At 39.5% G+C, this 16,653-nt stretch overlaps 1 protein-coding gene across 1 annotated transcript in view; it reads right to left on the bottom strand.

Annotated features, from left to right (window-relative positions):
- The window catches only part of SYNE2 (spectrin repeat containing nuclear envelope protein 2), a 171,474-nt gene that overhangs the window by 79,876 nt on the left and 74,945 nt on the right, over positions 1–16,653 (bottom strand). Inside the window, 12 exon segments of the mRNA XM_050335581.1 lie at positions 482–607; positions 3,668–3,850; positions 5,636–5,758; positions 6,727–6,912; positions 7,159–7,296; positions 7,577–7,759; positions 8,088–8,228; positions 10,882–11,037; positions 13,225–13,381; positions 14,168–14,433; positions 14,798–15,013; positions 15,741–15,885. Coding sequence (XP_050191538.1) covers positions 482–607; positions 3,668–3,850; positions 5,636–5,758; positions 6,727–6,912; positions 7,159–7,296; positions 7,577–7,759; positions 8,088–8,228; positions 10,882–11,037; positions 13,225–13,381; positions 14,168–14,433; positions 14,798–15,013; positions 15,741–15,885 — 2,020 coding nt within the window.

Below are 16,653 nucleotides of genomic sequence, written 5' to 3'. Positions count from 1 at the left end.
AAAGAAAGGAGTCTAATGAATGTAACCCTAATCAGAACCTAACCCTAATCAGAATCCCCAAAAGTACCATTACATGATCGGTAATCAGAAATGGACTCAGTTCTCTCCTTATGCACTGTCCCAAGCTGCTACCTCAGGAAAATTGGTGGGATGCTGAGCAGAGGTGAGTTATCAGTGCTGCATATTGTTTCACCAAAACAGCTGTCAGCTGTCATGAAAACAGCACTCAGTTTCTCTTAGAAATTGATACAGGTACAAATGACACATCAAAATCAATAAGGAGTATATTATGAAAGATATACCCAACTTGCAAAGTAATATTAACTGTAATTAACTGCATGGTCACACTACGGCATTCAATTGTCTGCTTGACTCTGGTGGGGAAGGCAAGAACACTGCTACTTCTCAGTGCTCTGCATCTTCATGATTAGTGTTAGTCAGGACAAGCAGCACACATGAGAGAGAAAACAATGAAACCCACCTCTGGACAGGGAGTCTCCTGAGCCTGCGGTTGATCTTCATGTGATACTTCAACCAAGTGGTTCTTCAAGAGTTGTTTCAACTTCTCAATTTCTTGCTCACATTCTTCTGTTTTCTTTACAGTTTCCTGTGAAATCGTAATCTTCATAAATAATTTTGAATTCAGGAGTACAGAAACAAACTAGCCAGTGACACAGCAAAGGTGAACTGAAGAGCAGTGCAGCCTCCTTTGCACCTCTAGTTCCGTGTAACAGAAACTGTGTTTGTTCTGCTAACTTTGCACAAACTCACAAAGTTTATCATTCACTTGCTAAGGACAAACAAACTGCTCTACCCACAAGTCATCACATTCCTTACAATTTAGAAAGGTTGGGAGGGGGGAAAAGAGAAATTACAGTGTTTCATATCAAGTTAGAAAGCCTACCTGTTTTTTACTGGTGCTGAATTCCTTACTGCCAGCTAGTTCTGCACTGAGCAAAAATGAAGTGTGCTGTACACCAGGCAGGCACTGCAGCTCAGAGGATAAGCCAACTACAGCATCTGACAATTTGAATACTTCCCATAAAAATGATAAGCAGTCCCACCATGTGAACTTCCACTTCTTATATGGCTTATAGGAAAACATATCATATGTTATAAACAGCTAAATTCACTTTTACTCATTTGACAGGAACAGCAAAATCTCATCGACCCCCAGCTTGACTGTTCAGGGCAATCTCCCCACACATTCATATTTGTCAGTCACAGCCTGTCATGGTGTCTCTGGTAATTTAGATATTGTCACATTTACAAATCAGAATATTTTGTGAAAACACTGGATATGCACAGCACTTGGTGGCTCTGTGTTTTCTGACCCACGGGCTGAGAACCAAAGACTGTCTAAGGACTGTTCCTCAGGTGTCTGCAAAAGGTAATGAAGAAACAATGAAGTCAACAGGCTTGAACTTACTCAGCTGACAACAGCAACCTGAACAACCTGGCAGGTCAAAATCTCACTGCAAAGTATGCACAGACTCTGACTTTCAGAGCAAAGAGTCTCTCCTTGAGCTATGAACAGAACAGAGCCATTTCTTCAGTCGCTTCTTCAAAATAACACTCCCTCTCAAGAAAATAAGATTCTAAGTGATCATTATTATCTTACTTACAAGTTTTAAAAGAAAGAAAAGCCTATTTTCCTCAGTTAATAAAAGAAAGCCAAATTGAAGAGAAAGATATTTAATTGTGGCCTATAATCTTTGTGCTGTAGCTAAAGAATCAGAGGAGGAAAAAAACCAGAATAGGTCTTCTCCTGCCCAGTTTTAAAGTCGTTCTAAAAGGGAGATTCTCTTACCCACAGCGTCACTTCCATATGAATAGGAGTGTTTAGCAATAGGTTAAGTGAGTACTACCTCAAATTTCGTTGGCTAACTAAAGAATATGAATATTTTGTATACAGACTCCAATCTCTTCCATCATAGGTCAATATGTGATAAAGTCATTTGCCTGAAGATAACTCATCTGTTCCCTTGCCTTCCACTCAGGGACAAGAAAATCTGATTTTGTCCTTTATCTAATACACCAAATTATACCATATCTGTCAGACTTAATCTCTTCCTGCAAGTGTTGCCTCTCTTTTGAGTTATTTCCTGCTTAATATTTGCTCTTGACTTTTCATATTGTGGTAACACTAGAAGACCTACCCATGGAAAAGGCCCACCTGTCTGCAGTGTGTTTGTCTTGGAAAAGCTCAGTGAAAATGAGCTCAGTAAGCCAACAGATATGCAAATACTGCCACTCTCTTACACAGAAAACCAGCAGAAGCAGATGTGGCTTCCAGCTCCTCTTCCTGATGACGTTATTTAGGTGTGGTACTTAACGAGCCGTAATAAAAACCAGAGGGCAACGTTCAGCACGCATCCAAGCCACCGAAAATCCTGCCCCAAAGCACCTGCAATACCTGGTACAGGTTTTTTGTTTCTGTTATATTTTTTCAGGTGTTACAATGCAATTTAATTACACAAAAGTTCTCAGTGTAATATCCCATTGTGTCATCCACGGTAAAATATGGGCACACTCATCCACACACTGATGCCCAGGGAAAGAAACCCCAGGTATGTAATTCTGCAGGAAGCTTTTTGATGCAGCATTCAGAATGCCATCTTTTAATGGCTTTATCCTTTGTTACATCCTAGCTGGTACTAGACTTGTATTGTATAACTGCTGATTTCAAACCATTTAACTGCACTGGAAAATCTCTTTTGCACAGTTTCATACACTAGCTGCCAAGAATTGCAATTTTTCCAGTCTGTTTTCTCACAGAGAAATTTCACTCAGCTACAGATTGATGGATGCTTACAAGGTAAAGGCAAATGCTGAGGAAAAAAAGGTTACAGCTTTACAAAAAGGAGAAAAGTAAAGAACTTGACCCAATGCTCCACACAAACCAGTTACAAGTGTCATGATAACAAATCAATTGCAAAGCACTCTGTTTCTGATGGTTTTGAAGTGTTTTGAAAATTTGCAAGCATTTGATCTGGTAACTCTGAGAAAGGTACATTTTACCACATCCCTATTTTCAGACCTAAGAAGCTGTATGGATTAGAAAAAAAAAAGGGGATCACAGGGATCATACAGATCTCATATAGTTATTGCTTTTTTTCTGAACTCCACGCATGCATTAATCATGTGGCATGTTCTCAGTTTTTTTCTTTATGTGGTGCTCTTAATTTCACAAACTGGAAATCAAAGATGGACATTCACATCTGAGCTGTCACTGGTGTCTGCCTGGCCTTTGAAATGCCCAGTTAGATGGTCTAAATTATTCTGCTTTACTGTAGTGGGTTAGGAAAACCATATCAGCAAAGATAATGTAGCCTTCTTCTAGGTGCTGTCATCATCCTGCCAAGAAATGGATGGGCCACCTGAGAATTTTCGTACCTCTGCTGACGCTGGAACGTGTGTAACCCAACTCCAGGTTGTCAGCTGTGAGTGAACTGGAAAACTGAAATGTATTTCAAGACTACTCAGTGTGCTTTGCTGAAGTATCAAATTAAACAGGAAAGAAAAAAAAAGAACAAAAAAATCCCCAAAACACTATGCAGAAGATACAATAGTCATAACTAAAGCAATAAAAGCGATATTATTTAAAGACCAAAATTACTATAAAATAAAGGCGGTTTAGGTGACAATAAAAAAAGAAAGCAATTACCTCCAGTAGGTCATTTTGTTCCTTAGTAATTTTTTCTAATTTCTTCAGTTCTCTCAAGAGTTTTCTTGCTCTTTTGAAGACTGAGAAAGGCTGCATTTTCATCCCTGGTAGCTGAAGTGCTTCTTCATAGGACTGTATATGAACAATAGTCTTCTGCATGGGACCAACATGCTCGAGTATAACCTATCAGGATACGAGACAGATGATGGATGTCAGAGTGAGTTAGAAAAATCAACACTGAAAATTTATACTACTCTCATGATGTGCAAAAGCTCTCTTTGATCAGTTTTCCATTAAAGAAGAATATTTTAATTCCCATATGGGTCATTCACTTAAGAGTTGGACTCAATGATCCCTTTGGGTCCCTTCCAATTCTCAGTATTCTGTGATTCTTTGAATCTTGGAACAAAGAACTGAAAAATCCACAGTGAGGTTGTCTAAAGCAAGACAAAGACACATCTTTCATTTACAGTTCTTCTTCTGTCAATGTATACATACATGAAGTTTGCAGAGTGACAAAAAAACCATTTACATTCAGATTAGGCGCTATTTACTAAGCAGGTCATTTCAAAGTAGAGTATTATTGTCAGTGAAAACAGTTAAAAACCTGGTGTAAACCCTTTGAGGTGTCACCCTAGCAAATTCTGGGGTTTGTTGTTTGTCCTGCACACCAGTGGTTTTATGATGGTCCTATAAACAGTGTATCAACACAGCTGAGATGATGAATCGGGATGGAAGTCAGAAAACCTACAAAGGTGGTTTTCCTGTCAAAGACAGCATTTCATATCACAATATCTGAAATGAATGCACAGTTTACAATCACCTTTATCAGTTTTGGAGGAACAGAAATATGCAGTTTCATACCACAATACTTAATGGAATGCTCAGTGATCAGCTTCAGAAAGACAGAATGGTAATACCAACAACATAACCTCTTGGTTCTCCTGAAGGAGTATGAAATCCTACTGAGACCTCATTCAGCTGGGAACTTCAGAAGAAAAAAAAGAACAAAACCAAACCACCTATAGGCTTTTTAATTACTAACATTTTTGTTAAATTCCCTCTCAAGAAGATTTCATTATGAAATGCCCCAGTTGGAATAAACGCTTATTCTCTCTTTCATAAGCAGTCTGCATCAGGAATTTTTTGTTTTTAGCGTATTATCCTGGCTTTGATTTAAAAGAAGGACGTGAATGTTAATTTCCAGAAGAAATATCACTTTAATTTCTCCATACAGTGCAGTCATTACAAAATTGTTCTCTGGATAACTAAGCTGCAAAGCTTTGTTATGAGAGTTACAAAGCTACGAGAGGTATGAGTGGTTCTTGCAGCAAGAGTATCTGAAAATTAGGCCATAAACTTCCCAAAAAAATGGGCATCCTCAAATATGGCAGCTCTGTCTGACAACATGTGCTTAAGTCACACACTCAGGTTCTCCATGGGCATGTTCCAAGGGTGCTTCAATTTTAAATGTTTTGTTCAAAACACGACTGTGCTCCTTGAAAGGGTCTCTCAGCAGTCTCCCCTTAGGGTTTACATTGATCAGATGTCTCGGAGGCAAACTGAATTCCTGTCAAATGAAACTAAAGCAGGTGATACTCTCCAGAAGAGCTTTGGAATACACTCAGCTACTAATGGATGTCCATTCTACAGGATCAGTCCAAAGTAAACCCCAAGACACAAACAACACAGATATCAAGTCCTCTGCACCAATTTTTTTGCCCTATCGATGTGCTCCTTTGGGGTTTTTGACTACTTGCTACTGTAGAAAGATATTTGAAATAACACTTTCAATCTTTGATCCCAGAGCTAGAATTCGTGTCATATGAGCATTTCAAGCTCTCATACTAAAAATTTGTTCCTGGTGGTTTCAGTCACTAAGCATCCTAATGCTTCTGAAAGCACACTCACACTAACTTCTGCATCCATTTATAGGGGAACAAAGCCCATGCAGGAGTTTTCACATACCTGTCCATGTTTAAGTTGGTCTTTAGGAGAAAATTCTAACAGATCTTCTGATGACAGGATTGTCTTCATTTCTGCAACATCCTTCTCAAACACTTTCACATGAGATTCAATGGCATCCAGTTCCTGGATTTTGGGAACAGAGGGAGTATTTGCAGACAGTACAAATACCACAGCCAGCTTGCATTTCTGCCTTTCACTTACATTTAAAAAGAAACACTGAAAAACAAGTGCAGCCTATGCAGGATATGTTAATGGACGCTCTCAATCTAAAGGTTAGTTACGATAAATTACTTATCATCACAACTTCTGAAGGAATTAAGTATTCAGGATCACCTGGTCTGTTTTAAATCCTGAATACAGAACTGACAGAGCCTTGAAAAGTCACATTATAAATGACCAGTAGTGCGAAGACAGTGGTGACAGACAGCAGCAAAGGAAACTATTCCAATTACACTGTTGCAGTTTCCTGTGCAGAGTCTTATGGAAAATGAATCACACACAATACAGCTGCTTGTGAATTCTCACAGAGACAGAGTCACAGAATAGATTAGGTTGAAGGGACCTCAGGAGGTCCCTGGTGCCTGTCAAAGCAGGTCACCTGGGGCCTGATCCTGTTCAGATTTGAGGATCTCCTCAGGTGGAGATGTTATCCCACCTTTGGGCCCCGATTAAATGTCTGACCAATCTCACTGCAGAAAAAAGTCCTTCCTAGATGTAATTTCCTTTGTTATACTTTAGGTCTGCTCATCTTTTCTCTGCACACCTCAAGAATGGTCTGGCCCAGTCCTGTCCAGTCTCCCACTATGCAGCAGCAGCCACCAGTAATATCCACGCCCCCACCCCCAAGCTGCCTCTTCTGAGCTGAACCAGCCAAGGTTCCCAGCCCTTCCTCCTACACCTTGTGCTAATCCTGAGCTTTACAGCTTAATTAGTTAACGCCTCCTGATGGTTTGTTTCCAGACAATTAATTTCCTTGCTTGGCACAGCTACTAAAACCAGCAGCCCTTTTCCCTATGCAGGTAATACAATCCGTATTTCATAACATGTGATGAAGCTCTGACAAAAGGCACTGATGGGTCACCCAGACTTACATCAGCCACATGCAGGATCTGTGGAAGAATCTCGGCTATCTCGTGCTGTAAAGTTGCTACTTGGTCATCTATTTCCTGCAGCTGTTGCATTACACTGCTGGTTTCAAAGACTGGTGCCAGCTCCTCCAGCTCCAGGTAAACACCATGCAGAACATTCTGCTTTTGCTCCGAGTCTTCCAAAGCCATCTGGAGACAAAATAAGAGCTTGAGTTTGATCCATCACTGGTGAACATCAGCACTTTCACAATACAGATCTAATGTCCAACATCTAAAAGTATCCATATTTCATGAGTGTCAACTGTAACTATTTTAAACTCGAAGGATTTACTGAAAATGGTAAATTATTTACGTCAGCAAGACGTAAGAATGGAAAATTGCATCTGTACAGAGCAGCCGGTTCTGACAGGGCCACATATCTGCATCAACACTTACCTGCAGGTCATCAGTGTGCTTGCGTAAGCTTTTTGCAGAGTCACCCTGAGCATCTGTTCTTAGCAAACAGTTGGTGCTTTCTATCCAATCTTTCACGTTCTTCAAGAGTTCATCATATTCTTCCATCTTGTTGGCAGCCTAGGAAATGACAGGATTTAACAGGAAGGCACAAATGAATTGCTGTTCACTGTGTGGGATAAATGCATCCGAATCCCCACACCAACCCACTCCAACCACGGTGCAGACCCACCAGTCCTTTGGGGTAGCAGCTTGGAGGCAAGTTTGCCACTCCAAAAACTCTAGCTGTAATATGTCAATGCACTTACAGCAGGCTTGTGACTCTTTACTCATTTAACATCCTCTGATGATGTTTTATGCAAAGCCTTCCCTTTTAAAGATGTTTTACAGTTGCATCTACCTTGTTTAAAATGGCAGTTCTGCGCTCGGCAAGCTGTGAGACCTGCTGGTAACGCTGAAGGGGGGTCACCAAGATATCCATCAGCTCCTGTGCATGGCAGGAATTCTGCTCCACTATATCTTGCACTTCTGCATCCAGTTCATTGAGTTTGTAATGCCAGAGGTCCAGCATATCCCAGATTTGCTGCACGTGGAGGAAAAGGAAGTGAAATGTAAGGTCAGACTCAAAGGTAACAGCAGCGTTATTTGTTCTTCACGTGTGGAATGGCAAAGATTTCAGAGCTGATATGCTGAGAACAGAACACTCTGCATCTACTGGACCGATTCACAGTTGACAAAACTATGTCTTTTCCTGTGAGAAAGAACTGGTAAATATTCACCAGCTAAATGTTTGCTTGTACTTCTCCTTTCACAGACACAAAATGAATGGAAAACCACTTTTTGCTAAACTGGGCTCTGTAGAAACAACCAAAAATCTTTTAACACAGACTTTTTTTTTTTGGCAAGATTACCTTCTGAACTTCTTTGGCTTTGGCAATGTTTTCACTCTTCTGTTGCAACATCTTTTCAATAGCTTGCAGGCCATTGTTAATAGTTTCTGCTTTGCTTTTCAGCACGTACTGAGGAGAGCTCTGCAAGATTTCAGAGCTAACCTGCCAGAGCAAAGAGAAAACGATAGGAGAGATTACAAAGATCTGCTTGTTTCTGTGCACCACCTCACCAAAAATATTCAAATTCTTTTTATGTTTCTCTTGACAAGTCACTTAAAAACACAGGAGTGGAATTATATTTGCAGGGAGAAGCATCAACATGAGCAGGTTCAACGTTTACGTGGTGCTCAGTAATTCCTTCTCGTTAAAAAATGAGTGCCTCAGAAAGGCAATCCCTGAGGAAATAAGCAGTGAGACACTGCAGCTCCCTGGCTGCTTTGCTTCAGCTGCCCCTGTTCCCATCCCTAACAGAGGCTGCTGATGCTGCACTGTGGAAAGGGTCACATTTAGATTTCTGCTTTAAGAAACCCAGAATGACACCTTTATGTCTCAGCTGACTGCTGTGGCTTCCACGTAACAAGTAAGGGAATATGAAAGTGCATCAATGTGCAGTGAATTCCTAAATATAAACTTAGAGATTTATCACTAAAATAAAAAGCTCTGAGCACCATCAAGTCTATGGAACTTAATTTCACTCTGCAGAACTCCACAGAAATGAGAAATTGGTACACTGGAGGGCCTGATTTTCTGTGTAAAGAGAAAAACTCTCTTCAGTAAGATACCAGGTTACTATGGATTAGATGAAGTGCAGGGAGTGAGAAAGTCCTTGCTATTAGCCCAGAGTGACACCTTTTCTTACTAAACCCTGCCAGCACCAGGAAACTGATAAATTGTGGTAAATTCTTTGTGTGCTGCAGCCCTAGGATTTAGGAGGCATATGCACACTGAACAGTTTAATGCTGCCTTGATGGAAAAGATTTTTAGTTCAGTAGTTATTCTAGTTTACTTTATCCATGTTGTGGGAAGAAGAATTGAAATAATTTTTAGTTAATAAATTTATGATCCATTTTTCTTTCTCAATTTTATTAACATTATTTATAGGTGCCAACGTAAGACCATTATAAAAGCAGCCATAGTAAGATGTATTGATAAAACTGCATTAATCAAAATGAGTATATAGCAAAAAAAACTACAGTGCTGATACAAAAGAAGCTCTGAAGTCCAGTCTGTACTTAGTGCCTAAGACTCCTTGGAAAAAGGAATCCAGACTGTAATCACTAAACACCTGACCATTATCCTGACCAAATGTGCAAAATTATCAATGGTTGTAGTGCCAGTTTCCAAAACAGAAGAGAATCCTGGATGAGTGATGTGACACAGCTGGAAATGAGAAAGCAGATCAAGCACTGAACTTATATATTTCCTCAGAATAAAATGCTGCATCTCTCAGTGCTCTGGTCATCAGCAGGGCAGGATTTTAATTTCAAAACATCTTACTGGGATAAACTGATTATTTATGACATCGAAAGTACAATTTATTTACACTGTTTGTTTAGCAGAGTTAGAAGAAAGCAGAATGCCATTAAAATTGACGAGTTAACTCAATTTAACACATGTGGGTCTTCTAGTACGTAACTAAACTGACCTCCAGTTCCTCTAGGATTTCTTTTGTTTCCTAAATGCATTTTGGAAAATTCCAAGATAGTTTATATTGTTTTCCAATACCTAAGTGTGAAAAGCAAATGTTATCCAGTTTCCAGGAGTAGTTCTTGCACTCTAACATGTAATATGTGTCATGTGTGTGCACTGGGATCATCTTTTAGCTCGGTAAATGAAACGATAAACAACAAAATACCTCCCCAAAACATAAATACTGTTTTACTTCTCTCTCCTATCCAATTGTTACTTCTGAAAAGATGGTTCCATTTTGAAACAGAAACTATAAAGTTAACTAAATTAAAACTAATATGCTGTAGTTAATATGCCACTAATTTAATGCCATATAGAATGAATGATCTGATAGACACTAACAAGTAACTGGATTTCAAAACTGTTTCACTAAACCTTCAATTTTTATCAAATTAACTGAAATTTAGCCTTTAAAATTAGCATTAAACACAATTATTTCTGAAATAAAAAAGTGAAATGGTAATAATAATATTACCAGTTTACAAATTGACCCTGAACTTACAGTATTACTCCATTTTCCCTTAATTTTAATCCCATTTAACTGTTTATATCCTCTATAGATAGAAAAAAAATGCAAAAAAAAACCCCAAAACACTGATGTAAAGTTATTTATTTATTTAAATTTCCTGCCTATTTTTATAAGAAGGCAACCACATCCCAAGGGATGGTAAAAAGAACTGTACCACGATACCCTACTGCGTGTGCAAATTTCATTAAAAAATTCTGTTTCAAAGTCCTTTTTAACTCAGTTTTGAAAATCCATTCTCAGTTAAGCTACGAAAACTTCCCAACCAACTTTGACTACTCGTTCACAGTTGAAGAATCAGACTGGATAGAAGACAGCATCCATAATGTATTAAAACTTTATTGCTAGAGGTTCTGCCATGTCCAATTTTAATAGAGAAGAAAAATAATATAATCACACAGCTTACTGTAAGGATATTCTAAAAAGAGACAACTGGCAGGAGGAATCTTTCCTCATGCATAGATTTTCACCGAGGAGGAAACGCTAACAAAAATAATCGAGGTTCCAAGTTGAAATTTGTAGTTACAACGTTCATCAAATACTGCTGTACTTCTTTGTGCATTGCTAAAAGGTATGTACGAAAATTACATCATCAGTTACCTTCTCTTCTAGGTCTTGCAGGACTTTCTTGCAGTCCTCCAGCTGTGTTTCGATCTCGGCAGGAACTATCGTATACATTTCAGAGTACTTGATCCGGAGTTTCTCCATGATATCCTGTAGAGCTTGACTTTCTTTACCAATCACACTCTGAAGCTCCTACAAAATTAAGAATAACTTCAGCAGTTTTACCCAGTTTTTACTCAGGTTAACACATATACACAGTGTGTTTTATATTTCCTATAGTGACTAGTGGTTTGGAAAAGTTGTTTATGGGACAGCAAACCTAATTTGACTACCTCTGCAAGGAGACAAACTTTAAGAAATACTCACTCATTTGATCAAATGATGCTTTTCAATCTGTAAGAACTAAACAAACTTGATACTACCCCGCATGGGGCGACTGACGCACTGACGCTCATTGACAGGTACAGCAAAGGACCCATTTGAGGTGCCCCCACGATTAAATGAGAACCTCTGTGCTCCCCCTTTTGCCAAAAGTGCATTTGCTCTTTGAAAGGCCTTTAATAGCCAACGTCCACTCCTTCATTATTATAAACAACACAAAGGCCACAGAAAGCAACAGGTTTCAGGCTGAAGTGTCTGCTTTCAGGCAATTACGCAGAGCAGCACAGTGGGCTCCTTTCAAAGCAGCAGTTTCCAGTTCTGCACGAAGAATGTCGGTTTTATGAGATAAAAGAAACCTGAACAACTGTCTACAGCCTGTGGCCTAGAAAGAAAATCCCATCTAAGTCCTCTTGCAGGAAGAATGAAGAAACTCATTTGTTTTGGAGGTTTTCTAGAATTTCAAGTTGGAAGGTTCTGTTTGCTTGCTTTACGGTTCCTTTCCCCAACGCCCACCTGTTTGAGAAACTCAGATGTTAACCCAAGTTATTGGGAAAAATTGTCTAAAGCTCCTACCAGGCAATGAAAGACATTAAATTTAACTGCCTTTTCTTCTTCAATCAGCAGTAATGATAATCCATTAGCTCCCAGTCTTCACTTTATCTTTTCCCTCACACAAATACAATGCACAGAAGAAAGATGTTTAGAGACTGAGACTGATTTATTTCCTGTCATCCCACAACAACTGGGTGTGATATTAAACAACACCCCCAAACCCATGAAACAGCTGCGTGTCTCAGTCTCTCACAGAGAAGGCTGCTGTTGTCAAATGGCCCAAGTAAGACTGTGCCAACATTTACAGGAGTTTATGGATTCCCTGACCTGAATTTGAAAGAATCAGTTACAACGCTGGTCTCCAAAACAAAGCACGTCTCTGCAAACTGGTTTCTGTATATTAATGCATGTTCACATTTCACAGATTATTTAGCTGCAAAGCAGATCCTATAGATGAGTTTTAGGTGCTCAGAGTAGCACAGGTGGAATGTGAGGGAAAAGAGCAGGCAAACACCTACAGTAGTAACATTTACTCCTGGATACAAAGAACTCAGCAAAAAAAGCAGACACAACTCTGTATTCTAAGTAACTTTAAACAGAAAGCCAGCCCTTTCAGACATATCCACAGTAATGCTGTCCATGGATTTTCTGAACTTTGTCTTAAAGGTGTAGCTAACATTTCTCTCCTATGCTAACCCTTAGGAAAACACTCCCATATGTCACCATGGTCTTAGGCTTCTCTACTCTTCCTAACCCTTTGCCAGCTTTAAGCACCCACCTTCTAAAGAGAATGAACTGTGGGGCACCCAATTAGGTTTTGTATAAGACTCAGCAAAGATAGCCCAAATTTGTAATAGACCTTGTTGGCTAAAGTAAATAAATGATAAGGTTCTTTAGTTAAAAGATCACTCGATTAAATACAGTTAAAAATAAATTTTTTGATCAAGATTAAAAAAAATATGATAGCAATATAAACACAATATGACCAAACTGAAACAAATATAATTAAAATAATAAATAAACACATATTCAGGGGGTGTAAGGAATAACAGCATTTCATGAAGTCAAGAAATGACAGAAATGCATTTTCCAGGTTAACCTCCCAATACGAGACATCAAATCCAGAGCACCTGAGGCTGCCCTGGCTAGATATGGAGCGGGAAAGGATGAAGGATGCACCCTAAGTGATCCTTCCTAAAAGGATTGCAAACTGACTTGAATTTCGTGCAATTTGGAAACACTTCTGAGCCTGCTCATTGACCCACACAGAGGGGAAGGCAGGCAAACCAAGGACATGGCAGGACCTGTCATATCCTGACAGGTTCATTCTCTTTAAGTCCATGTGCATACACCTTGCCACTAATTTTGTTTGGAGCAAGTTCAAGCACCAGCACAAACCAGGAGATATCCCAAATGTCCCCACACAGTAACAGAGCCGTTACCAACCTCCAGTTGTTCTGCCTTTCCATCAGCATCCTGCAATAACACAGATGCAGCATTCTGTAAAGCATTTGTCACAGCACTTATTTCTTCAGTGACCTCGTTCCTCTCTTGAATCTCAGCTTTCACAGAATCCTTATGGTCTTGAGCCTTTTCATACAGCCTGTGAAAGATTGCCAGAAAGAACACATTCAGTTTTAGACTCTACACTAAGTAGGAGCAAAGAGCATGCTTAATAGATATTTTACAGATATATATCCAGATCCACATTTGTCTGTACTTTAGTAATATTTTCTGTAAAATCTTTGAGTTTATGTCATTTCTCGTCTCAGTTTCTTCCAATTTATTCTTCAGATATTGCTAAACAAAGTATTTTTGGTAGACCAGATCAGATAGCAGGCATGTGTAAACAGCAAAGAGAGGTCAGGCTCTCAGAGTCTGAAGATGCTGGCAGAGCAGATGATGTTCACAAAGATTCCCATGTCCAAAAGCAGGCACAGAGAAGGGTGAGTACAATCATAAATTTGCAAATATTTGGGGAGAATTTTAGACAGTGGCACTCACTTAGTAAGACAAAAGTTGCCATTGCTGCAAAAAGCACAAGGTTTGATTTTTCTAGGAGTGGCAGACCCACATGTCTCATTCAAGGTCACAAAAGCTTGGAACCAACAAAACTGACTGTCATTCCTTCTGATTCCTACTGCACCCGAACACAAACTGCAGCCCACACGGCCAGGCTCAGGTCTTCTCCCTAAATAATATCCCCAGCACCCACACTGCAGACAGCAGATGTGTTGGATGGAGCATTGGTCTGAGCAGTAGAGCATTCACTGTCTTTTTAACTGCGTTACAGCTTTTATATATTCTTTAATATAAAAAAAAAAAAAAAGCAGCCGTGCTTATAACTAGTCCTATGTCATATCTTCAACAGAAATTTCACCCCACTTACTTTTTGCAGCGATCCTGCATTGCCTTTATCTCACACAAGGCAGGCAGGGCAGCTTCTGCCTCAGTGTCTTCAGACGTATTCAGGATGTTTCTTACTCGGTGAAGAAGCAAGAGCAAGAGGAGCTGTTGCTGGTTGATATTTTCTTCAAAGGAGTTCACAAAATCTAGTAACTCTACCAGTTCCTCTCTGGTGGCCTTTTCTTTCTCTTTAAGGCTCTCTGGCTGTTCTTCCTGGAGCTTATCGAGAATTATTGTTTCGCGTTCCAGCTAAGTAAACACCACGTCAAAGCATTAGAGAAAGTGTTTTTTTATTCCATCACCTTAAGTTACATTATTCATTTACTCATACGGGTGACTGAGTAGTGGGAATTACATAGCCAGAGCTTGAACCTCTGCAGGGTGCCAAAATATTTGGGTTTGCTTTAACAAAGCAAATAACCCCATGCAGAGTTGTCCTGGGTTCACGGAATTTGCACTACAAATATCCCCACCATTTTTGACTTTGGGTTCAAGAAAGGGTGAAGATAACTGGCTGACCAGTGGGTAGCTAAATGATGTTCTGCACTGATCTCAGCCCTTTACAGGCCATTTTACTGACAGCCACATCCCTACCACATTTCCCCAAACTCACCTCTTCATGGATGAATTTCCATTCCTGCTTTAGTTCTTCACAGTTGATCTCCAGACCTTTCGCTGCCTCGAGCAAACCCAGCCAGTTTTCCCACAGCACTGTCACAATCCTGCCCAGGGCCTTGTCACTTCCTCTGCATAATCTCATCAGCTCTCCAGAGATCTGTCTCAGCTTCACAAGATCCTCTTCAGCCGAGTCAATGTTGGAGACTAAAACCTTATAGGAGAAACAAATAGGTAAATAACTAAAATGCTACAGTCAGAAGTATTAGTGAACTATTCAGTAACATGATTAGGATCCTCTAAGAAAAGGGCAATCACTCCACTAAGCTGGTTAAATACAGTCATGATGAGAGAATTCTGTTGGCTAAGACTACAGAGAAAGATGGGGTAAATAAAACAAACAGAAGAATAATGTGCCTGGGTAATTAGGTTCTTCTTACTTCTTTCTGGTTGTTTGGAAGGGAAGAGAAATGTGATGGATTTAGAGACATATAAAATTACAAGCCTGTAGTATGAGTACTAAAGGAGGAGACAGCAAAGAAGTTGCTTGTAACCCAGGTCTGGTGGGGAGGCAGCAAGATAGTCGTGAGTGGGGAAACTGGAAATTCTGATTTTCGGTTCTGAGGGAAAACACCAGCAATGTTAGAAATCTGATCAGTCCTGGTCCTGCAAAGAAGCAGGAAGGGATCTGAACAGAAATGCAACACGAGCTTAAGCACAGATAATGTTTGATTCCTACAGCAGTGAAATGCACTCATTTCACACAGCCTATTCCAATCCAGTCTTTTTGCTGGGTACATAAATATATTCTGTGGTTTTATATATACACATATATAAATACAGGAGAAAGAATTTCACTTCTTTCCACTATAGTATCATTTGGTGTGCAGAGCTGCATTAGTTTTGCACGAGCTTTTCAAGTTCTTCAGAGCCTCTCTTACCTTGCTTTCTTCTAAGTGCTCCAAAGCTTCCTTATATGACACTGGAATTTTAGACAAAGACTGTCTAAGCATCTTTTCCAGTTTCTTAAGATTATCACACACTTTATCTTTGGTTTTTGTGTAGCTTTTGTATTTTTCAGAATACCTGTAAGATACAATTAATTGACCGATTAAAATTTGTTGTTGCTCCTTTCTCCAAACACAATGCCCACTAGAATAAAAATTAACATAAAAACATCTCCTGAACTAGTAGTCCTTACTGTTTTGCAAGTTATCATCAATTAGCATTTGTCACACACTTCAGGTTTGATACCTAAGATATTTCAGAGGTGAAGGTACAAATGTCCCAGAGGCAAATGGAGGTATGTATATCCATGTATCAGCCAGGGAGCTGCTTGAAGGAATTGTATGTCTTGATCTAAGTTTCCATCCTCCTCAGACACACCCAAAAATTAGTTCCCAGTTTGTAACACACATTCTATTGTTCCTATGATGTGTGGTCTGTATAATCCAAATTTTTTTCCCATATTTTATAATCTCCTTTCTATTACCAAAGCATTTTTCCATTCAATTCTTTGACTATACAAGTGGATCCAGAAGCACTGGATCATGAGCAAGCAGTTTAAAATTCCTTTACTTTATCTCCCAAACCTTTTCTGTACATGTATCTGTAGCCCCTTCAGATTTCTTTTGCACCTGAAGGAAGGAAAATAAAGCCTGTGTCTTGTTTGATCTTTACTTTCTCAAGCCATCCAAAGGCATGAATTAGAACCCTGCTGAAAACTATTCTAACCTCCACTAGCACTGGACTAGAGACTGTGGAAATGTGCTTTCCTCTGATTCTGGCACCCCATGACCCTCAGTGAAGGGTGTACATGACCCTCATATAATTTTTGGACTGTGCAACAAATGA

Source organism: Myiozetetes cayanensis, unplaced genomic scaffold (genome assembly GCF_022539395.1).
Source record: "Myiozetetes cayanensis isolate MyiCay16 unplaced genomic scaffold, myiCay2020 scf6-25, whole genome shotgun sequence".
NCBI classification, from domain to species: Eukaryota; Metazoa; Chordata; class Aves; order Passeriformes; family Tyrannidae; genus Myiozetetes; species Myiozetetes cayanensis.
This window is presented reverse-complemented; position numbering and strand designations above follow the sequence as displayed.